This window comes from Oncorhynchus mykiss, chromosome 13, assembly GCF_013265735.2.
Source record: "Oncorhynchus mykiss isolate Arlee chromosome 13, USDA_OmykA_1.1, whole genome shotgun sequence".
Classification (NCBI taxonomy): Eukaryota; Metazoa; Chordata; class Actinopteri; order Salmoniformes; family Salmonidae; genus Oncorhynchus; species Oncorhynchus mykiss.
The window spans coordinates 22,270,453-22,292,932 of NC_048577.1; the positions used below are offsets into that span (position 1 = coordinate 22,270,453).

The 22,480-nt window shown below is 43.6% G+C and overlaps 2 protein-coding genes across 2 annotated transcripts; one reads left to right on the plus strand and one right to left on the minus strand.

Moving 5' to 3' along the window:
* The first annotated feature begins 8 nt into the window (after window positions 1-8).
* On the plus strand, window positions 9-2,894 carry LOC110485954 (CST complex subunit TEN1). The gene is made up of 3 exons (XM_021557215.2): window positions 9-224; window positions 509-666; window positions 2,039-2,894. Exons 1-3 carry the CDS (start codon window positions 136-138, stop codon window positions 2,200-2,202), a joined length of 411 nt encoding a protein of 136 aa, XP_021412890.2. The 5' UTR covers window positions 9-135; the 3' UTR covers window positions 2,203-2,894.
* Window position 2,895: 1 nt separating this feature from the next.
* LOC110485952 (envoplakin) lies at window positions 2,896-19,513 on the minus strand. Its single transcript, XM_021557211.2, has 22 exons — window positions 19,248-19,513; window positions 16,732-16,831; window positions 16,456-16,610; window positions 15,994-16,117; window positions 15,509-15,640; window positions 13,724-13,765; window positions 13,232-13,393; window positions 12,932-13,039; window positions 12,639-12,734; window positions 12,267-12,380; window positions 10,680-10,826; window positions 10,153-10,307; window positions 9,896-9,996; window positions 9,398-9,558; window positions 8,760-8,896; window positions 8,492-8,630; window positions 7,799-7,992; window positions 7,479-7,629; window positions 7,279-7,362; window positions 7,063-7,170; window positions 6,818-6,910; window positions 2,896-6,700 (listed from the first exon to the last, which is right to left on the minus strand). The coding sequence occupies exons 1-22, from the start codon at window positions 19,298-19,300 to the stop codon at window positions 3,311-3,313; spliced, it is 5,946 nt and encodes a 1,981-aa protein (XP_021412886.2). The 5' UTR covers window positions 19,301-19,513; the 3' UTR covers window positions 2,896-3,310.
* Window positions 19,514-22,480: the final 2,967 nt, after the last annotated feature.

Consider the following 22,480-nt stretch of genomic DNA (forward strand, 5'->3'; position numbering starts at 1 on the left):
GAAAGGGGGCACGTAAAAAAAAAACCATCACGTTATGTGACGTTGTGAAACATTACTGCCTTGAACTGACAAAACAGCCATCTGACATCTTTATCGTATTTTGCCTATTTTACCCTTTGATAACTTATTGAGAAGATGCTTCCAGCACCTGCAGTCTTTCATTTCCTTTGGGAAGTCAACTTTGGTGCAGTCAAGGAGGGAGATTCAGTGAGAACATTTGGAAGGTGAGGAGTGTCTACCGCAGGATGTTGGTGGCACCTTAATTGTTATTAAGAAAGGGTTCGTGGTTATGACTGGAGTGAATCAGTGGAATGGTGTCAAATACATGAACCGCATGGTTTCCAGGTGTTCGATGCCATTCGCTCCGTTCCGGCCATTATTATGAGCCGTTCTTCCGTCACAGCCTCCTCTGGTACGATCTTTAACACACCATGTATAATCGTCGTTTTTAAAAATGATTTGTTATCCATTTTGGATTGCATGGCTAACAGACTAGTTCATTTTCTAGATTGGTGAGTTACCAACCAGAGGAATCGAAGGCTACACTGTCTATCCAGCATGCAGCAAGACAGCACCAAGTTGTTGTTCAGACTACATTTGTTGAACCCTTTGACCCCATCATTGGAGCCCAGTACATAGTTCTGGGCGAGATTGAAAAAGCAGAGGGTAAGATTGGGTTTTTATTTGGTTTATATGCTTTGCAACTCCCAAGATTGTAAGGATTTAGGATTAATGCATTTTAAACCCGCTACCATATTACTTAAGATTGAATTGTTTGAACAACAGCTGCTTTGTCTTTATCTGTGTGTGTGTGTGTGTGTGTGTGTGTGTGTGTGTGTGTGTGTGACAAGAACTGAGTAACATGGTGTGACTTGCATGTGTTAGAGTTGCGTTAATTCGAATCTGGTATAAGGATAAATATGACAATGAGTCACCCACCGATTGTATGCTATGTATTTTTTATTAGAACTGACTTGTTCTTGACAAAGATATTATAAATATACCCTGACAGAAATAGCTCCTGCTTCTGAGCCGGCCTGTCAGAGTAGAGACTGGGCGTGGTTTAGACTCACCCAGCCTATCGTTGATTGTTGGCGCAGAGCTGGTCCTAGCCCCCTAAGCGCTTCAGTTGATAGATGTAACTGTTGCTGTGAAGAGTATCTATGCGCTCATGCTCGATACTGTTATCTCGCACCTGGCTCCTGTTTTCTAACAAAAGACCGTCTGTTCTCGCAACACTACGTTCTGAATGTGCCCCCCCCAACTCATTGCACAGTTCCTGTCTTCATGTTATTCTGTATTTTTTATATCATGAGAAAGGCCCATGGCCCTGAAACTGTTAATAAGGTTTCAAGTCAGCTATGTTGCATAACACATACATACATCCACACAAGCCAACAGCAGATAATATTCAATCACATATATGGTAACGGGCTATAGTGCATAACACAGAATCCTCATACATGTTGCAAAGCGGTGTACTGTTTGCTACATTTGCCTTGCCTGTCTGTGTGTGTGTGTGACATGGTGTGACTTGCTGCATGTTACAAAGTTGTGGTTAATCAGGTATAAGGAGGGGTGGTCATCAAGAGGTTTAACTGAGATGTAAAAATACCGAACAACACAATAGCAGGAACTGAGCAACTGTTACAACTAGGGTGTGATACCAGAACAGTGAGAATCTATACATCGACAGAGGGTGAACTCCAAGAAGCGCCAAGAGACTAGGACTAGTCTGAGCGCCTGCGATAGGCTGAGCAAAGTCTAAACCACGCTCAGCCTCCACTTTGATAGACATAGTTCCAACTCGTCTGTTGACCTATCACAGTATAAGAACAACTGTTTACGTACATCCTGTCAGTTCTCTGTTTGCCCTGCAAGGTGGGACAGAGAGCCCGTATATACGAAAATTGCATTTACCATTTATTGCTTGAATTTAATTAAAGATAATTAATGACAGATTCTGACTTTTATTCTTCCTGATACCGGATTCGAAAGACGCAACTCTAACAAAACCCATTTACCTATCTCTTCACAGGAGGTGATGGTGTGATGGTCCACGCCCGTGTGCTGAACTGTGTGGATGGGGTGAACCTAGCCCTGCTGCAGAGAGGTGTCAATGAACAGAGGAGCTACTTCAGAGAGAGGGAGGAGAGCAAGGGAGATGCTGCTACTGCTGCTCAGCCACATGCTCCTCTCTGACCTGGACCCAAATAAGAATGAATCTGTCACAACTGCTGCACTGATACAGTGCTACTGGTGTAAAGTTATGAACCAGGTTGAATTGAATGTTCTTTTGTACATGTTGTAATGTTTATATGACCTGATTTATACCTCGGATGGATTGTGTCAAAAGGTCATATTTTATTATGGTTGGGACATTTTCCCCAAATAGCCGATTACATGGACATGTCAAAGATTGAGACTGTGCCTCTAGCTATTTTAGAATGGCGAAGGGTGGAATTACACTATAACAAGACTTCTGAGGAAAACCTGATTGAGACATAAAAGCTGCTTGTTCTGGTGCACTGTGAAGCCCTGCCTTTATTTGTCAAACGATATCAATTCTGGAAGTCACCCTCTTCCTGCTGACAGAGTTAGACAGGTTCACTGGATGTTGGGGTCGGGTGTATGAAGTAGATCAAGAAAATGCATACTTACATTCTTATTGTAGCTAAGATAAGAGAGAATGTTTGATGTGGCCATTTATGTAATGGTTACATTTTGTGAAAGAAAACCGATATGTAGTTTGGAAATGTGTCTTTGTGAGAAACATTATTGATTTGATATTAGATGTATTTGTGCATGAGGTGTGTGTTATCATGTTGCTTTGTGTTTTTTTTCTGGTAGTTAATTCTTCTATTGTGTTGGAAATGAAGAAGCAAGCACATGTTGACAATCTCATCTTTAATAATTATTTTCTTGATACAGTATCAAGGTTGCATTTAAAAGGATCAGTGTCAGGAAAATAAGACATAAGAATAATAAGAAATAGACAAGCGAAACCTAGTCAATAACATTGCACCATGTCCCATCATCTCTAGTAAAACAATAATATCAAGGATAAACAACAAAAAACTCCTTTGTGTCCTTTTATAAAGTAGATTCTGCCATCTCCAAACAAATTTGGTAAACAAAAGCAACTCAGCAGCAACAATCATGACCTTAGTGAGCTATGCAGTATTTTCAGACTAAATTAAATTATACATTCTGGGTAGTATTGATATCTATGTTTATACAATATCATTTGACTTCATATTATTCACCGTAGAGACAACAATACCCTCCAAGCACACTGTTAACAGGTCTATTATCTGGAAGAAAATCGATGAGAGTTGTATGTGGGGGTGTAGCTGCTGCCAGACACTTTGGAGGAAGCAGGTAGCATCAGTAGGCCAGACTGAGGATCTGTCTTGCAGCGGGCCATCGCTTGCTTGTAGTTGATTTTATCCTTTGTTGTGGGGTCAACAATTTCCTTGGCGTAGTTGTACTCGTCCTGAAGCTCTCTCATCATGGTGCTGTCAATCATTTTGGCTCCAATGGCCTCCTGTATGCCCACACGGTCCGTGTTGTTGGGATTTACCAGCCCTCCCGTCAGGTGTTGCACCTCCATGTAACGCAGGGCAGTTTCTTTGGGCATCCAACCTTTCAGGACGGCCTCTCCCACCGACAGGCGTTCTCTGGTCATGGGGTCCTCCACGCCAGTGTAGGCTTTCTGGGCGTTGAGTAGCCGCTGCAGTTGGCTCGAATCGATGAGTCCCCTCTCGGCTGCTTTGTGGACAGAGTATCTCTCCATGTTGCTGATGTCAACGATGCCCCCTGTAGCAGCCTGTGCTTCCAACAGCTTTTGTGCTGTGCCGCTTTCGATCAGCTTGCGGGCCACTGCACTGCGTATGGAGAGGCATGTGTCAGTGTTTGTGTCAATTACACCAGCGATCGGATATCTTTCCTTTGGGGCAGGAACAGGGGCCATGCTGGTAGGGGAAGACTTTAGCGAGGATGCTGGCTTTGATATGATTGAGTTGAACTTGGGCTGTTTTTCTTTTTCACCTGCGACAAGGAGGGCAAACTCTGAAATCGGCATTTTCCCATCCTTGTATTTTTGCAGATCATACTGGGTCAGTTTTCCATCTCTCAAGGCATTTTTGATAGAGTACTGCTTGCCGCTCTTGCGATCCTGCAGCACAGAGGTCTCCCCATCAGGTCCCATGGAAGTTATTTCCTCCCAATCGCACTCCAGCTCTTGCAGATGCATGTACTGGGTACGGTCGATCAGTCCCTGCAGGTAGGCTTCATATGGTGATAGTTCTTTGCCAGTATCAGGGTCCAAGATGGTGATTTTAGTGGAGACATTGGTCTCCTTTGTCCGGGTCTCTGCATGGTCTTCCTTCTCCTTGTCCCTTTGGAGTTCCCTGATGGTGTTGTCTTTCTGGTGGATCGTGTCTTTCTCGTCCAGTATCTCTCTCTCCAGACGCTGCACGTCAGACTCCATCTTGACGCTCTTTTGCCTGTTGATCTGGCTTCTCTCGCTCATCAGCTTGGTCTGCTGCTGGAACGATACGCTGATGTCTTGCCTCTCAGACTCCAACTTCTTCAGCTCCCGGGTGAGGTTGTCTTTCTCCCTCTGCAAGGTGTCCCTGGCCAGAATGAGACTTGTCTCTTCCCGGGAAGTGCTTGACTGAGTGCCATTCAGTCGGTTGAGTTTATCAGAGAGTTGTTTGATTTTTTCCTCCAGGTCCTGCCTGGCATGTTTCTCCTGAGACACCAGGCCCTTCAGGCGGTATCTCTCTGCTTCTACAGCCTGGTCTTTCTCCACACGGATAACCTCTTTGTACACTGTCTTCTCTACGGCCTTTTCTCGCTGAAGGAGCTCAAGCTTGACATTGGTGTTCCTGATGTTTCTCTGAATATTCAGGACACCATTGGTTTCCTTGTCCATGTCTGAGCGAAGACCGTTGGTCATCCTCTCCAGTCTGGGGTCTCTCTCAACTTTCAGGACCTCCTCGACAACAATACTCTCCTCGACAGGCGGCGGGGCATTCTCAAGCTCTTTGATGCGCAGTTTGATCTGTTTCAGTTCAGACTCCACTTTAATCTTCGTCTGATGTTCATCACTCTGATTTAGGATGTTCTCCTTCTCCTCCACTAAGGTTTTAAGTTTTTGCATCTCAAGCTCTAGCTGCCGGCGGGACTTAACCTCCTCATCCAGGCTCCTGCCAAGCTTATCATGCTCAACTATCTGCTTGGGGTCCTTCTGTAGACGCACCACCTCCTGCACCACCACTTTTTCCTCTGGCTTTTGTCTCTCCAGCAGGATGTACTTGTTTTGCAGGTCGAACACCATCTCCTCAATGGTACGGCGACGCTGTTGCTCTTCGCGTACCTCCTTTCTCAGCCGATCTGCCTCCTTCTCCAAGAGCGGATCATCCTCATACTTGAAGATATCTTTGGTCATAAGCTTTGTCTCCACCTTGGATTTTTCTGCTTTCCACTCGTCCCTCTCTTTCCTCAGGAGGTTAATCTGGTCCTCTACATTATTGTAAGTACGGTGCAGATGGTTCACCTGATCATTGAGCCTCTGTATCTCTCTTTCGTTCTCAGGGCTCCTCTCCTCTTTCACCACATCTTGGATGACTTCCTTCAGCTCCACCTTTGGCTTCTTGGAACGCAGGGCTTCCAGATCGACCATGACCAGAGTGATCTGGTCCTGTAAGTCAGAACGCTGCTTGTTCAAGTCTTGAACATCTTTCTTCAGACGCATTATCTCCAACTCTGTTTGTGGATCTATGCGGTAGATCTCATTGACGATTTCCCTGAGTTCGACCTTGGGCTTCCACTGCCCCACCTCGCTATACCGATTTTTGAGCTGAGAGACCTCCTTGACCAGAGAGTCCGTCTCAATTTTCTCTCCCTCTAGGCCTGATCGAATCCTCTTGGATTCATTGATTAGCTCAGGGTCCTGTTCGACTTTCTTCACCTCCCTGGTGACCACCTTGGGCTGAATGGTGGGAATGATCCTCTCCAATGCATTGATCTGGCTCCTCGTTTGGAAGATCTCGTCATTCAGAGTCTTGCTCTTGTGGCCTTCATCTGCAATTTCCTTCTCAAATGTTTTAACAGCCTTCAGCATCTCTGGATCCTTCTCCAATCGAATCACCTCCTTTTTCATGATCTTCTCCCTGATGTTGGGTCTTGTAGCATTCAGGATGGTGACCTCTGTCTTCTGTTGAATGACTTCTCCCTCTTTTACTCGAACCTCATTCTTTATCTTGCCGATCTCGTCTTTTAACTTGGAGGCTTCTACATCCAACTGAGGATCTCTCTCAAACTCAGTCACCTCTCTAGTCACCAGTTTGGGCTTGATGCACTTGAGGTCGTCCCCAAAATTGGCGATTTTGATTTTCACACCCTCAATCTCACTCTGGGTACGGCTGCGCTTCAAGGCCTCTTTGTGGATTTGGTCCTCCAGATCTTTTAGGTCGGTCTCCAGTTTAGGGTCGCGGTAGTACTCAAGTACCTCCTTCTCCTCAACTCGATGCATCCCTTTACGGCTCTTCAGAGACAGCATCCTGGTCTTGAAAGTAGCCACGTCAGTCTCAGCACGGCTGCGTCTATCGCTCTCCGCACTCAACTCTCGCTGCAGGCTCTTTATGTTTATGATTGGTTTTATGGTTGGTTCTATGGATTGTGTCTCATGTTTCTACAAAAAGTAAACAAAAAAAATACTTCAACATTTTCAGAATTTTGTATCCGAAACACATTCAATTGATCAAAACTGGCAGTGGGAAAGAAGTTGTGTGCAGATTTTCCAACTCACCTGAGCGATGAGGTTCTTAGCAAAGCCCATCTGATTGAGCAGCTGGTCATTCTCAGCGGACGTTTTAGCATAGTGGTTCACCACAGCCTTTTCCTGTAATGTACAAAGAAGCACAGCCATCCTTCAGCTCACAGTGCTCAAGAAAACATGCAGGTAAACATGACGCGCCCTACGTTGGATCTGCATAGAAGTGGATAAACATGAATGTCATTTGTGTCTATTGACTTCCATTCCTTATGTATTACCTGGTTCTGCACAGAATCGGCAAGGGTGGAGGTGTGACGCTTTTTGGAATCGTTGGCTCCCACATTGTCGAGGGCGCTGCTGTATTTGTCAGTGTTGACCTCATATTCCTGCACAAGCAGTTGAAATTAAGATTTTGTTATTCAATATCCAAATATTTAAATATCGGTTGCACAAATAAACGGTTAATTATGATGGAGTAGGATAATGAGTCTTACATTGAGGATATTCTGCAAATCTTGGGAAAGGTCAACCACTCTATCCAGATCATCTCCCTTCCTCTTGATGTCGTCCACCACCCTCTGCAATAAAAATGACCAAATTAAACTTGATTGCAAAATATGTGTCTTACAATGATATTTTAAGAATATCTACAACAATTTCAAAGCTTCTTGACACACAACACAAACAAACTGACCTTCTGGGAGGTCTGCTTGGAGTTGACCTGTGATAGGTCATCGCTGGGGCTGATCTTGTTGTCAGGCAGATTTTTCAGGAAGGAGTTCAGAGATTTGCTTGAGTCCTGGAATTCCTGGTTCTTGCCTGCAGCCTCTTGCAAGAGGCCCTCTCTGAGACAGAAAAACGCGATGAAAAACACTTTCACGATGACAAACTGAAAACAATTATTCTATTCATCTGATGTTCGAGCAAACGAATGGACTATTTTTGATACCATATATTTGCTGACATGGTGTGTGTAGTCAACGTTAGCTAACAGACAAGTGGCCCTGGGCTCACCTCTCCTTCAGCTGGTTGTTGACGTTAGAGTAGCGGTTCTGTAGTTGTTTGACCTGGGTCCCCTGGCGATGGATGTCTGGGCAGTACTCCTGGTAGCCCTGCTGCAGGGAACTACACAGCTGCTCGCTGGTCTCCAGGTCCTGGCCCAGCTTTTTCAGTTCACTCTGAGAGCCCGCCACATCTTTACGCAGACTCTGTAGAGAACAGATACGAGAAATGTGTCCTGGTGCTGTGCTTTTAGCTAAATTAGAAGGGGTGACTGAAATGTGTCCTGGTGCTGTGCTTTTAGCTAAATTAGAAGGGGTGACTGAAATGTGTCCTGGTGCTGTGCTTTTAGCTACATTAGAAGGGGTGACTGAAATGTGTCCTGGTGCTGTGCTTTTAGCTAAATTAGAAGGGGTGACTGAAATGTGTCCTGGTGCTGTGCTTTTAGCTAAATTAGAAGGGGTGACTGAAATGTGTCCTGGTGCTGTGCTTTTAGCTAAATTAGAAGGGGTGACTGAAATGTGCAGTCAAATGATACAGTCCTTTATTACTTCAAGTCAACCACTAGGGTATTCTCTGTTTTGGTTATCTTAAGACTGTTGAGGTGTCCAAAATGGCACACTAATCCAAGGCAGTGTAGGCAATGGTCCTGGTCAAAAGTAGTTCACTATATAGGGAATGGGGTGCACTGGTAATTGTCCCGCCCACCTGGATCTCCTGGGTGCGGTCCTGAATAGCATTGGGGACATCTGGGATAGGGCCATCCTTATTCAGCTTTTCCTCAAAGCCAGAGACGATGCCATCCACTTTCTTGATCTGCTTCTCCAGGTTCAGAGATGCATTGGCCCTATAGAATAAGTGGCAAACATTTTTAAATAATTAACAGCAAGATCTTCTGTGTGATGCTATTTTCTGATAATATCATATCGCTAAGACAGGTGATCGGGGATAATGTATGTTTGTAAAATGGTCGTACTTCTTGTTAAATAGGTCGGCCAGGGCTACGATGCCATCTTGCTTGTCCTTGGCAGCTTGAAGTTTGGCTGCAAGGCCTTTGGAGATGTCCTTCTCCAACTTTGGCTGCTCCATAGCTGCCAGAGCATCTGCTGCTTTCTACAAGATGTACAACCACCGTATCATGAGAGTTAGTACCATCCTCACCAACAATAGCATAACTATCATCATCGTCATTAGACTCCTCATCGTTATCATCCTCTTTAGGAGGCGCGAATCCATCAATATCAATCTATAATTATTCAGATTTAGCTTGTTAACCAGCATGAAGATATACTGTACAGTTACAATGGCTGGTAGACATGCTTTCTATCTATCAAAAAGTAGCGGAATAGGGTACCATTTTGGATGTCCCCTTAGACTGCCTGAGGCTGGTCGAGTGGGTAATGTGGCCTGCAACACATATCACTCCACAGCGTGGGTACAAATCCCGGCTCCACCTCTACTCTCTTTCTCCCTCCTTCTCAGTCTCCTTGCTCATTTCCTCTTGTATCGGTCTCAATAAAGTTAAAAACAAGACTTTCTCTCGCCTTCTGTCTTCCTGCTCACTTTCACTTGAATCTGTCTCGATAAAGTTAAAAACAAGACTCTCTCTCTCACCTCTTGCTCCTTCAGCCTCTTGGCCAGGTCGGTGGTGGGGTCACTGCGGTCCAGCGGGGCCCTCAGACGGCTCAACATGCCCTGCTTGGCTTTGACCAGGTCCTCATCCAGCTTATCCAGCTGACCGGCCACGGCTTTAGCTTTGGGGTTGGACGGTGGGGCTACGTGGGGGACACAGGGCAATGATAATCTGGCCTTATCAATAGTAGTGCAGTATGTAGGGAATAGGGTGCCATTTTTATCTGCAGCCGTAGTTAATTTCACATATTGCATATTTACACATGTCCCATAAATACCCTTTGGCTTGGGGTTTACATGACGTGATGAATTGAACATGATATCACAATGTGGTCTCGGGACAAGGTTGAATCAAAAGTTGGAGAAGCCATTTCTCCTTATTTACAGTTAAGGATCCTAGCAGTAACAGTAGCAGGTCCAGAGTTATTTGGAAGGCTTTGTTTTGGGGTATTGGGATTAATGGAGCAACTTTTTCCTCACCTGTGTATACGGGTTTCTCTTCGACACAACGGATCTTGTCCTTCATTGTGTCTAAATAAACAGCCCTCCTCTTCTTGATGTCGTCAAGCACATCACCATGTCTGCGCGCGCACACACACACACACACACACACACACACACACACACACACACAAAAATCGTTAGAACTGAGACATTTTAATTCACAAAATTGAAGTATTATTGTCCACATGCATGTCATATAATTGACATAAATGACATGTGCTCCTGTTGCTTACAGGTCTACGGTGGCAATGGCCTCTGGGTCAGGGGGTGGGATCAGGAAGCAGACCCCTGGAAAGGTTTTGGTTGCCCCACCGCTGGTCAATACGTCCCAGTTCTCAACGTCTGAATTCGACTTGAGGGTGAACTTGTCCCCTCGAGTGAGTTCAGCCTAAAAGAACACAAAGAGAGAGCTTTCCTCAGAATGGATCACATGCAAATATTCCTTTTCATCTCACAAACACAATGCCCGATACTGAGGTATCTAGGAACTTTAATTTACTTTAGTGAGTTCCCGAGTCACGGTAATGTTTGGTTTTTAGATGTTTACATGAGCCTACATTACGTCGCATGGCTTGACACACCTCTCAGTGCCGTGGTAGAGCATTCTATTCTACCCTAGTAGTCACGTCATTGCTTAGTAGCTTTATCAAAGATTCTACAGAGGTTTCGAACCCGCTTTGACTTCATACCGTACCTGTGGTGGAGGCTCCAGGACAGGGTCAAAGTTAAAAGGTGAGAGGTCAAGAGCAGCTGGTCATACCTTCTCAGTATTCCAGTCACAGAGGGACTCCACAGTGGTGGACCTGGTGGGCGGGTAGCGGCGCAGCTTGAGGGGGGCGATGGTGGTGCTCCTCTTCCTCAGGTCAGCCAGGAGCTGCTCGTTGCGTTGCACCGTGCTCTCCTCAGCCTGAGAGATGGAGAAAGAAAGAGAGAGAGAGTGGGTAAAGGTGAAATTGGGACCACCTGCATTGCATTTCAGAATAACCATTTTTCTTCACGTTATTTACTATTTACATAATGTAGTAGGGTAATGTCATGATAACGTTTGATAATGTGTGAAAGAAATGTAATGTCTTTAGAAGTGAAGTGTTAACACGCACACTACCATTTATTTCTCTATTGTGGTGCAGGGAGTTAAAGCCCACTAATTGACATTGTAGAAAAAAACAATGGTCTTGAAAATGTTTTTTTTTTTTTATATATTTATATGACAATAAATTTGATAATAAATGTGCAGAGGTAAAAGCATGAGTTGTATTTATTTTTCTCAATATGAAATGCAATGTAGCATCTTTATGATTCATGGGTGTGTTGAAAGTTTACTGCGCAAGTTAACACCAAAGATTCAATGAAATTGGAACAGTATCCAGATGTACAATAGATATCAAAGATATCTTTGACCCCTCCTGTCTCAGCCTCCAGTATTTATGCTGCAGTAGTTTATGTGTCGGGGGGCTAGGGTCAGTTTGTTATATCTGGAGTACTTCTCCTGTCCTATTCGGTGTCCTGTGTGAATCTAAGTGTGCGTTCTCTAATTCTCTCCTTCTCTCTTTCTCTCTCTCGGAGGACCTGAGCCCTAGGACCATGCCCCAGGACTACCTGACATGATGACTCCTTGCTGTCCCCAGTCCACCTGGCTGTGCTGCTGCTCCAGTTTCAACTGTTCTGCCTTATTATTATTCAACCATGCTGATCATTTATGAACATTTGAACATCTTGGCCATGTTCTGTTATAATCTCCACCCGGCACAGCCAGAAGAGGACTGGCCATCCCACATATGCTCTCTCTAATTCTCTCTTTCTTTCTCTCTCTCGGAGGACCTGAGCCCTAGGACCATGCCCCAGGAATACCTGACATGATGACTCTTTGCTGTCCCCAGTCCACCTGACTGTGCTGCTGCTCCAGTTTCAACTATTCTGCCTTATTATTATTCGACCATGCTGGTCATTTATGAACATTTGAACATCTTGACCATGTTTTGTTATAATCTCCACCCGGCACAGCCAGAAGAGGACTGGCCACCCCACATAGCCTGGTTCCTCTCTAGGTTTCTTCCTAGGTTTTGGCCTTTCTAGGGAGTTTTTCCTAGCCACCGTGCTTCTTCACCTGCATTGCTTGCTGTTTGGGGTTTTAGGCTGGGTTTCTGTACAGCACTTTGAGATATCAGCTGATGTACGAAGGGCTATATAAAATAAATTTGATTGATTGATTGATTGATATCAGTGTTCACATCCTGGCATTACCTATATTTGTATTTGTGTGTGTGTGTATGTATCAGAGAGGTTGGAAATAAGCAGAAGACAAATTTACATCTAGTATGGACTAATAAACTATATCTTCTCTTACCTCCAGTTGCAGAGTCATCGCTGAGCCACTCCTCCCAGTTGAGCCTTCCACTTTCTTCAGGCTAGAGTTGAGTTCACTCAGAGACTCCGATAGTGTCTCCACATCTAGTTGGTACTGAACAGGGACACAGACAGACAACACATCAGAACATGGTATCTTTTTTCCACATACAGTATCTTTGACCTATCCAGTTTACTGATCATGCTGCAGTTTGCATGTCTATGGTAATGTGCTTAGGGACATTTCTGCTTCAAAACCAAACAGAAGGTACCCTTTCCATTCTGGCAATAAAGACGGAAGTCTGAATATTATTCTAAGCTGATGACGATACTATGAAGCCTCGTTAATTAATGTATTCTGAGTGACATTTACCTTCTTGAAATCCTCCATGTTATCCAGATGGGTCTCTTGGCAGATGCACAGGTTGAGGAACTTCTGCCAGTCATTCCGTAAAGAATCTCTCTGAGCCTGAAACAAGTATAAAGATGAAGCCATCACGGAAAAAGGGGAAATCTCGATATCTTTCAGGAACATTGTAAACTTGGTGGACCTACATGTCTAATCTACGGAAGAGTGATCGATTCATGATTGAAGACAATGTAAAATGGTAGTAGTCGACAAGGGGAGGTGTACTTAAAAGTTTTAATTGGTAAATTGGCGTGTACCTGTATTGTGGTGCTGGCCGGGTGCTTCAGTTCAACGAGTCGATCTCCGTCGTCCTGGAGTTTGTTCACTTCGCTCTCATGCGACAGCAGGCTGTTGTTCTTAAAGTTCTGATTGAGATACAACAAAAAAAAAGAAATATGATGTCCCTGAACATGGCTCCTTCAGTAATAGAAAACTAAATGTACATCCACGCCAGAAACCTATGAAGCACCTCCTCAAGCAACATTTTCATACTTTATTGTTATATTAAGTACATTGACATTGAGTGACACTATTTGACCCCTAAGATGGACTCTCACCTCATACTGTCTACGGACGTCCGGAGGGTCCAACATGTGGTCGCTCCAGTCCTGTTTCAGGATTTTTGCCTGTTCGTCTCCTAAATAAGTCAGCTCCTTGTTACAGCTCTGCATGTAGTCATACAGACTGCTCAGGTAGTGGTGCCGCCATTTTGAATTGTCCTGTGGGAATAGAACAGTATTATAGAACAACTGTAAAGAGTCACACCAAAAAGAGAACAGTTGTTACAATTACTTTTTAGGTTGAAAGTGAAACCCCACCGATCCCATCAGAGGAGGCTGGTGGGAGGAGCTATAGGAGGACGGGCTCGTTGTAATTGGCTGGAATGGAATAAATGGAACAGTATCAAACACATCAAACATTTGGAAACCCCGTGTTGGACCCTGTTCCATTTATTCCATTCCAGCCAATTACAACGAGCCCGTCCTCCTATAGCTCCTCCCACCAGCCGCCTCTGGATCTCATAGTACCCATATGATACACAGACTTACCAAGAGGTTGTTGTATTGTTTCTTGATGGCAGCATACTCCTCCTGAAACACAAATGAATTGTTGTCATGTTCACTAGCTACAGTGCCTTGTGAAAGTATTCGGCCCCCTTGAACTTTGCGACCTTTTGCCACATTTCAGGCTTCAAACATAAAGATATAAAACTGTATTTTTTTGTGAAGAATCAACAACAAGTGGGACACAATCATGAAGTGGAACGACATTTATTGGATATTTCAAACTTTTTTAACAAATCAAAAACTGAAAAATTGGGCGTGCAAAATTATTCAGCCCCCTTAAGTTAATACTTTGTAGCGCCACCTTTTGCTGCGATTACAGCTGTAAGTCGCTTGGGGTATGTCTCTATCAGTTTTGCACATCGAGAGACTGAATTTTTTTCCCATTCCTCCTTGCAAAACAGCTCGAGCTCAGTGAGGTTGGATGGAGAGCATTTGTGAACAGCAGTTTTCAGTTCTTTCCACAGATTCTCGATTGGATTCAGGTCTGGACTTTGACTTGGCCATTCTAACACCTGGATATGTTTATTTTTGAACCATTCCATTGTAGATTTTGCTTTATATTTTGGATCATTGTCTTGTTGGAAGACAAATCTCCGTCCCAGTCTCAGGTATTTTGTAGACTCCATCAGGTTTTCTTCCAGAATGGTCCTGTATTTGGCTCCATCCATCTTCCCATCAATTTTAACCATCTTCCCTGTCGCTGCTGAAGAAAAGCAGGCCCAAACCATGATGCTGCCACCACCATGTTTGACAGTGGGGATGGTGTGTTCAGCTGTGTTGCTTTTACGCCAAACATAACGTTTTGCATTGTTGCCAAAAAGTTCAATTTTGGTTTCATCTGACCAGAGCACCTTCTTCCACATGTTTGGTGTGTCTCCCAGGTGGCTTGTGGCAAACTTTAAACAACACTTTTTATGGATATCTTTAAGAAATGGCTTTCTTCTTGCCACTCTTCCATAAAGGCCAGATTTGTGCAATATACGACTGACTGATTGTTGTCCTATGGACAGAGTCTCCCACCTCAGCTGTAGATCTCTGCAGTTCATCCAGAGTCATTATGGGCCTCTTGGCTGCATCTCTGATCAGTCTTCTCCTTGTATGAGCTGAAAGTTTAGAGGGACGGCCAGGTCTTGGTAGATTTGCAGTGGTCTGATACTCCTTCCATTTCAATATTATCGCTTGCACAGTGCTCCTTGGGATGTTTAAAGCTTGGGAAATCTTTTTGTATCCAAATCCGGCTTTAAACTTCTTCACAACGGTATCTCGGACCTGCCTGGTGTGTTCCTTGTTCTTCATGATGCTCTCTGCGCTTTTAACGGACCTCTGAGACTATCACAGTGCAGGTGCATTTATACGGAGACTTGATTACACACAGGTGGATTGTATTTATCATCATTAGTCATTTAGGTCAACATTGGATCATTCAGAGATCCTCACTGAACTTCTGGAGAGAGTTTGCTGCACTGAAAGTAAAGGGGCTGAATAATTTTGCACGCCCAATTTTTCAGTTTTTGATTTGTTAAAAAAGTTTGAAATATCCAATAAATGTCGTTCCACTTCATGATTGTGTCCCACTTGTTGTTGATTCTTCACAAAAAATACAGTTTTATATCTTTATGTTTGAAGCCTGAAATGTGGCAAAAGGTCGCAAAGTTCAAGGGGGCCGAATACTTTCGCAAGGCACTGTACAAGATGTTTCCAAACACGTCCATTAAATCCACGAACCCTTGAATTCATCGTCACGGAGGTGAGAGTTGAAGGGGTTACCTTGGTGCCGGTGGAGCTGGTGCTGAGCTGAGAGCTGTAGGTCTCAATCTCCTTGTGCAGTATGTTGTGGGCGGCGATCTGCTTCTTCAGGTCAGCCATGGTGGGCCCGTACTCTTCCGTGTTCACCTCCCTCTGAGAGACAGACACGCAGAACGGTATGGTCAGTCATGGACACAATTAGACTCAGAAGAAAACTAAAAAGAGGCTTTATGGTAGCATGCATTCGTGTGGGGTATCTTAAATGAACATGACCTGTAGGATAGCGATGAACTGAACGTTGTATACTGCTGTGCTCGTTGTTGTGTTGTGCACCGTTGTGTTAGCTAAGTCAGTCAATATGTAGTACAACGGAAGTCAATTTCAGCTTGGATTGGTGACCAGAACAGTTTGTCAAGGGGATGAGCACCATGCTTTGATAAGGATGTTTACAATATGGAGGCTTGGTCTTAAGTTAGTTGCCAAAGAAGAAGACACTTGATTTTTACCTGTTTCCGATTGAGCACTGAAGCCCAGTCGATTCTGGGCTTCAGCTCCACATCGTTGACAGGCTCATAGATGTCCCGGTAGAAGGCACAGTCTTTCAGCCAGCGGTCATGGAGGTGACTGACACTGGAAGGAACAAAAGGTTGAGGGAGGGAGGGGGAAAAGACGTTTTAGTATGTTTAGCATGAGCATGATAACAAAGAGAACTGGCAAGAGCAACACGTTTTAGTAAACAAATCCAGATGGACCCTCACTGCATCCCCCAATGATAAAATGTCTTAAAGGAACAAATGGATTTCTGCAGAGACTAATCTTTTTGAAGCAGCTGAAGCGTTCATAAGAGATATCCCACTGGGAACACTGGTTGAATCAACGTTGTTTCCACATCATTTCAATGAAATGGTAGAATAGACGTTGAATTGACATTTGTGATCAGTGGGATGGGCCTAGAAGAGGTCACTCACTCGCTCTCTATCTCGCTGCTTTGGGGGTGTTTGCACTTCTTGGCCCTGTCCACATCCAGGAAGAGGTCATTCAGCAGGCCCTCAGCCTCAGAGAGGTTGCTTGCCACCACTTTCTGGTGCTGGAGGGGGCGGTTTTTCTTCTCATTCTCTGCATCCTACATGGCAATGAAGACAGTAGGTGAGTCAACAGAACGGTTAGTGGCCCGAATTGAAGTCAATGGACACACTATTATTTAGAGAGTAAGAAAGAGAGAGACCATCAGTATGTATTCTCACCACAGCCAGTAGCTCTTCGGCCCGGAGGACATCTTTCTCCACCTGGTCGGAATTCTTCTGCATCCGTGCAATCACCAAGGCCAAGTCGTTGGCTGTGGACCTGTTTAGAGGGCAAAGGTTAAAGGTTAAAGATCTGATTTAGAAAAATAGCAAAGAAGATACAACATACAAAAAGGAAAAAGGCAGAGAGAGGAATGTGGACATGGAATCTCTGTCTGAACCGAGCACTTCAGTTGTTGTCCTTTACTTAAGTGACCAATGAAGGTCAAGGTCCTAAACATTTAAGATGGATGCAGAGGCCATTATCCTTGTGGAAGCTATCCAAATACAAAACCTTACACGCAAAATCATTAGATATAAAACCACAGGCTAAGAATAGAGAGTGACACAGAGTAGATGTGTGTGAAGCTGTTCTCCGTGAACTCCCTTTGTCCAAAACCAACACTTTGTCCAAGACTAACAAAAGTCCAAATGTATTACTAGGACCAGGAGTTCTTATCTGACTTGACCAGGAAGAACTCTGGGCCATAGGTAGAACCTATAACTAGGGCACTGGGTTCTTGATGTTCAGGAAAAGCTCCTGGCCCTACATAAGACAACACTCTTGAACTGAAACCACGGGTGAGTCCCAAAAGGCACCCTATTCCCTTCACAGTGCAATACTTTTGACCATGTCAAAAGTAGTGCACTATGTAGGGAATAGTGTGCCATTTGGGACCTAAACCCAATGGTCTCTAGAGGTGACGACCTGGGATCAAAAAGAGGGTGAATCACTTCCACTGCCCCACCTGAGAATTCCCAAAACGCTGAACATTCCATCATTCCACAACAACTATTTGTTTGTCTCTCTGTCACTCCCTCTGTGTGACTGTGACTGACTGTATTGCTCTCTCGATCTGCCGACCTAGTGGGAGTACTCTCCCAGGGCAGTGGTTGAAGGTAGAGCATTGATCTCCCGAGAGGGTTAGAAGTGTGTTGAATACTTTTCCACAGCTTAGAATCCAGGCTTTTCAGATTGCCTGATAAACTATAAAATACTGTATGTAACTGTCATCTTACAACTGTTAATCTGAGTTGGGATCAATTCATTTCACCAATTCAGGTGATACAGTGCATGTGTTGAAAATAGTCCACTATTGACTGTGTAGTTGTATTTGCTAAACTGACTACACATTCCACGACCCCAACATTTCTGCCCATGTTCCTTTTAAACCCAAGGAGCCATTTTGAAATGAAAGTGCTGTTATCAACAGTAAAACATCTATTATGATGTAATGAGATTACATATGCTTGTACCAGCAGCATAAGATGACCGATTCAGTAATCCGTAGATCTGTTTTCTCACGTCAACCTGCCCCTAAGGACCATAGCAGCACTGAAGTGATACCACTAACCTCCCCTTTAAATACCAGCACTACAGGACTCACAAACCTCTTTAAACACCACTATCCCTCCAATGACAACTTCTACAGGTGATGGATTGGGTAAACTATTATTTATTTTTCATTTCACCTTTATTTAACCAGGTAGGCTAGTTGAGAACAAGTTCTCATTAGCAACTGCGACCTGGCCAAGATAAAGCCATGTATTCCCACCTCGTTTTCATTCCCATCTTTCTCTTGGGAGTCTTTTCACCAGTGTAACCCCCATAGGCTTACAGGTTACATCCCCATTAACACCAGTCTCCATTGACTCAACATAAACACCCCCCCATCCTGGTGCTAAGCAGGCCTGTGCTGAGGGCGAGACAAAAACAAAAGGTCAGGGTTGATTTTCGACCTTAGGGAAGCTCAAGTGATTCATATTTTTCTAATCGGGTGACACTTGATTCATCGCTAATGTAGGCCTACAGGCTACGCTTTTGATGACGCATTGACATAGGAGTCATACTTGATTGATGGAGGAACATTGATACAATTATATGTCCCTAACCTACCTTACCTAGGTACTGTATGTCCTACTCTTTCGTGGTAAAGTAGAAATCTTGATGCCATCATATATCCCTTCACGGGGAATGTTATGACGTGAATAGTCACCAAATCAATGTGAACCTTTGATAACGCCATCAAATTTTTGAATCTGTTTTACGTGACCTGAAAACACACACACACATACACAAGCAGGTGATTGAGAGCCCCTCTAATGCTTCTCCTGAGCAAATCTGACCTAAGGCCACATAAAAAAAAACCGCAAAATCTACGATAACATCAAGACAACCAAAGAGACAAACAAAACTTCTCTTCATATCTTTACATCGAACAAAAGTTGGTCTTCTTGACGACGGCAACATGCCAAAACACACAGTAAACCATCCACCTTCCAATCTCCATTATCCAGAAGTTAGGAATGAACTAAACAAAGGAGATTCCAGAGGATTCTACGAGAAAGAGGGCAACACAGCAAACACCGGAGATATGAAACAAATCCACGTTTAGGAAGAAGGAGAGGAAAGGAGGAAGGCGGTAGAGTGGAGGGGGTTGCATGACCGAGTTTGCTGTCGTTCCTTCAAGACTCACTTGCTGATCTTGCCGGACCCCTTCAAGGTATTACTGTCCTTCTTCTTGAACATCCTGGATCTTTTGGCGAGTGGACGTTCCACTCCACGGACAGAACTCAAGTCTCTCTGTTCCCCTCACACTCTCTGTTCCTCTCTCGCTGTCACAGATAAGACACACACTCCCCGTGCCTATTTTAGTGTGTGTCCCCGTTGGTGTCAGCACTGTGATTAAGCTGACTGAAAGAGTACCTGTGCCCCTCCCTGTTTACAACCTATTTAGTTCCACAGGACCGGGCCAACCTGTTCTTACACACTCCTTCTCCTCACTCCTGCCCTCCTTTACTCACCTCTCTAGTTCAACCCTCCCCGTTCATTGGTTCACTGCCACTCATTGAGGTTTTCTAAAGTCACTGTCGCTATTTTGCTAGGGAGTCTGGAGAAACATTCCGTTTCTATAAGGATCCGTGTAGAATGACATATGGGCTTGTGGGTAATTAGATACTAATAAGTAGTGGAGGTAATGTAAACCTTAAACAAGGCAAGATGAAGTACAATCCTATCTTAGTGGGTGCCTGTGTACTCTGTTCCTATAGTGTATGTGTGTGTGTGTGTGAGAGAGAGAGAGAAGGGGGCATAAACAAGTAGAAATGTTGATATTGTAAAACAGGGTTCCCCAACTGGCGGCCCTCCGGTAGCTTTATTTGCCCCCCAAGTTTTTCAAACTTTAATTGTTGGACATAAAAGACTAAAAACACCGATAAGTGATCTCCAAGTGATTTTAATTTTGAAAATCTGTTCCCAAATATTCCCTCGAAAAATAGAGACACATGTGATCACCTACATACGTAAGAAAGGTTTGAAATTATTATGTTTTAGTCAAATATCATATCTGTTTGGGCTTTTTGCCGGTCAATTTGCAGTTTATAAATGATTTGTAATTTTGTTCAGGTCCCGCGATCATCCGCTCAAGAAGAAAATTGGCCTGCAGCAGATAGATGGTTTACTGTGTGATGATCCCTGTTGTAAAACAATAAATTACCAAGTATTATATTGATTTTAAAAAAGCAACAAAAATCTTTCTGAATCAAAGTTCAGAATATTAGAATGTATCCCACAGAGAAATGTTCTTTTACACATACCATAAGAAAATTGGGTCTGTTCTATACATTTGCTTGTACATATCCCTTACAGTGGGCTTCACAAATGTGACCAGATCGCTCTATGGGGGATTATGTCAAATGTAAGTGATTTTGCTTTAGTTCTTTAAACATTTTATACAAACTCAGCTTCAAAATGTTTTTCATACACTGTTTGAGTAAACATGAGAAAGTTATGCTGCTTTGAAAGTTGATAAACTTGCTATCCCATTCAGGAGAACATTTTTAAAAAAGCTCTTCTTTGTGAACGGCCATTCAGCATCGTTCACACCCTCTTAAGCCCCACCCATCTCTTTAAGAATTCACACGTAAACGCACAACCAACCCGTCTGTATGGTTAACCCAACCATTATCCTCAGCCAATCATGGCTATCCATGAAAGATCCTTCCCGTATAGCTCAGTGCTTTCTCCTTGACTAAACTAGGCTCATCACTGAACATTTTTATTCATATTTAATGGTTCCCATACACGTTTGTAATTAAGACAAATGAAAGTTTACGTCTTCAAGAAGCCATTTCTGCAACCAAAAACAGCCCTACTGTGAAGTGGGTCAAACGACCCCCTTGGAGATGGCCTGTCACAAATCTACAATAAAGTTTGACATTATCCTCAATTACCTAGCTATGGACACAAGACTACTGTGCACCTTTATAAAACCAGATATCAAAGTTATTCATTCTCTCATCAATAGGTTGACCAGAAATCAACAAGGAACAGGATAGAGGCCTAGAATGACTGTTTTTGGGGAGTGATCTAAGACAAGGGACATCTCAACTAGTAGGCCCACTGCAAAATATTTAATCATACAAATACTTCATTCATTGATAATGTCCTTGTTTGCCAAACGGAAGACTTGTACGTTCAGTCACGATGAGGGTTTCTGCTAAGCTTATCAACAATGGGGAACGGAGAGGAATGTGGCTTAGAGACGTCCATTGCAAGAGAGTAAGATTCAGATAGAGCGTACACATTGGTTATATGCTCGGTCCCATTTTCTATCGTGACAAATGGCGATGGAAATTGTGTTTTTTTCAAATCAATGATCATTGCAGAATCATTTTGACGGTCCGCGGGGCACCTGAAGTAATTCTAAATGCTAGGTGGGAGGGCATACAGGTTGACGCCAATTTATGAATGCACAATTTGCCTAAATGGATCATGGGAAAACTTCAACCACTTCATTTGTATTCTACATTCTACCTTGTGGATAAGACCCATTTGAATTGTGAAACAGTTAGAGAGCTGTGTAACAGTCCTAAATTGTTAACTTTCCTTGACTTTAATTTATGACAACTGGTTTCAGAGGACCGGATAGGTGACAGCATTCCAAGTATATAGGGACATGCCAAGTCCTTTCACTAGATCAGTGTTCTTAAAAGGAAAGAGGAACACCAGCCACATCCCCTTCATCTTTCCTTTCCCCATGTCATACTGCGAAAGGACATTCAGATGTTTTCTTTGTTGATAGATGATTTCCCCCATTCCTTTTGATGGTCTTTGATTTTGGTGTACTATATATGTTATTTGATCTGCCTAGTTTGCCTTAATTTAATTTAGTTACCTGTTATTTACTGAACTTTTGATGTATTGAATGTTTCATTTGTCTTAGACTTACTGAAAAAATATATATAAATGCAACAATTTCAACACTTTTATTGAGTTTAAGTTCATACAAGGAAATCAGTCAATTGAAATCAATTCATGACTGGGCAGTGCCACAGCTATGGGTGGGCTTGGGAGGGCATAGGTCTAAGGTATTACATCGCAGTCGCTAGCTGTGCCACTAGAGATCCATCGCAGCCGGCCGTGACCGGGAGACCCATGGGGCGGCACACAATTGGCCCAGCGTCGTCTGGGTTAGGGGAGGGTTTACTTTACTCCTGTCAAACAGCCATTGGGCCATTAAAGGAATTATTTGTTTTACTTGATGTCACATGTTCAGTCTGGTTTAACCAAGCTATTATTTGCCCATTGATTGATAATTACCGTTACTGTTTTTGCTAATCCTGAGGTGTTTTGGTAATGCCCATTAGTCTTCCTCAAGAACGGCCATGAGGTGGAAAATATGGCTGCTTTTCTCAATGGGCAGGGTTG

Bases quoted from the DNA above. Each gene is read 5' to 3' on its own strand.
- LOC110485954 (XM_021557215.2), top strand. From the start codon at position 136: ATGCTTCCAGCACCTGCAGTCTTTCATTTCCTTTGGGAAGTCAACTTT. The intron at 225-508 runs GTGAGGAGTGTC...TTCATTTTCTAG, and splicing joins TCAGTGAGAACATTTGGAAG to ATTGGTGAGTTACCAACCAG. The intron at 667-2,038 runs GTAAGATTGGGT...ATCTCTTCACAG, and splicing joins CGAGATTGAAAAAGCAGAGG to GAGGTGATGGTGTGATGGTC.
- LOC110485952 (XM_021557211.2), bottom strand. From the start codon at position 19,300: ATGTTCAAGAAGAAGGACAGTAATACCTTGAAGGGGTCCGGCAAGATC. The intron at 13,040-13,231 runs GTGAGAGTCCAT...TATCTCAATCAG, and splicing joins ACGTCCGTAGACAGTATGAG to AACTTTAAGAACAACAGCCT. The intron at 9,559-9,895 runs GTGAGGAAAAAG...TCCCCCACGTAG, and splicing joins AGAGAAACCCGTATACACAG to CCCCACCGTCCAACCCCAAA.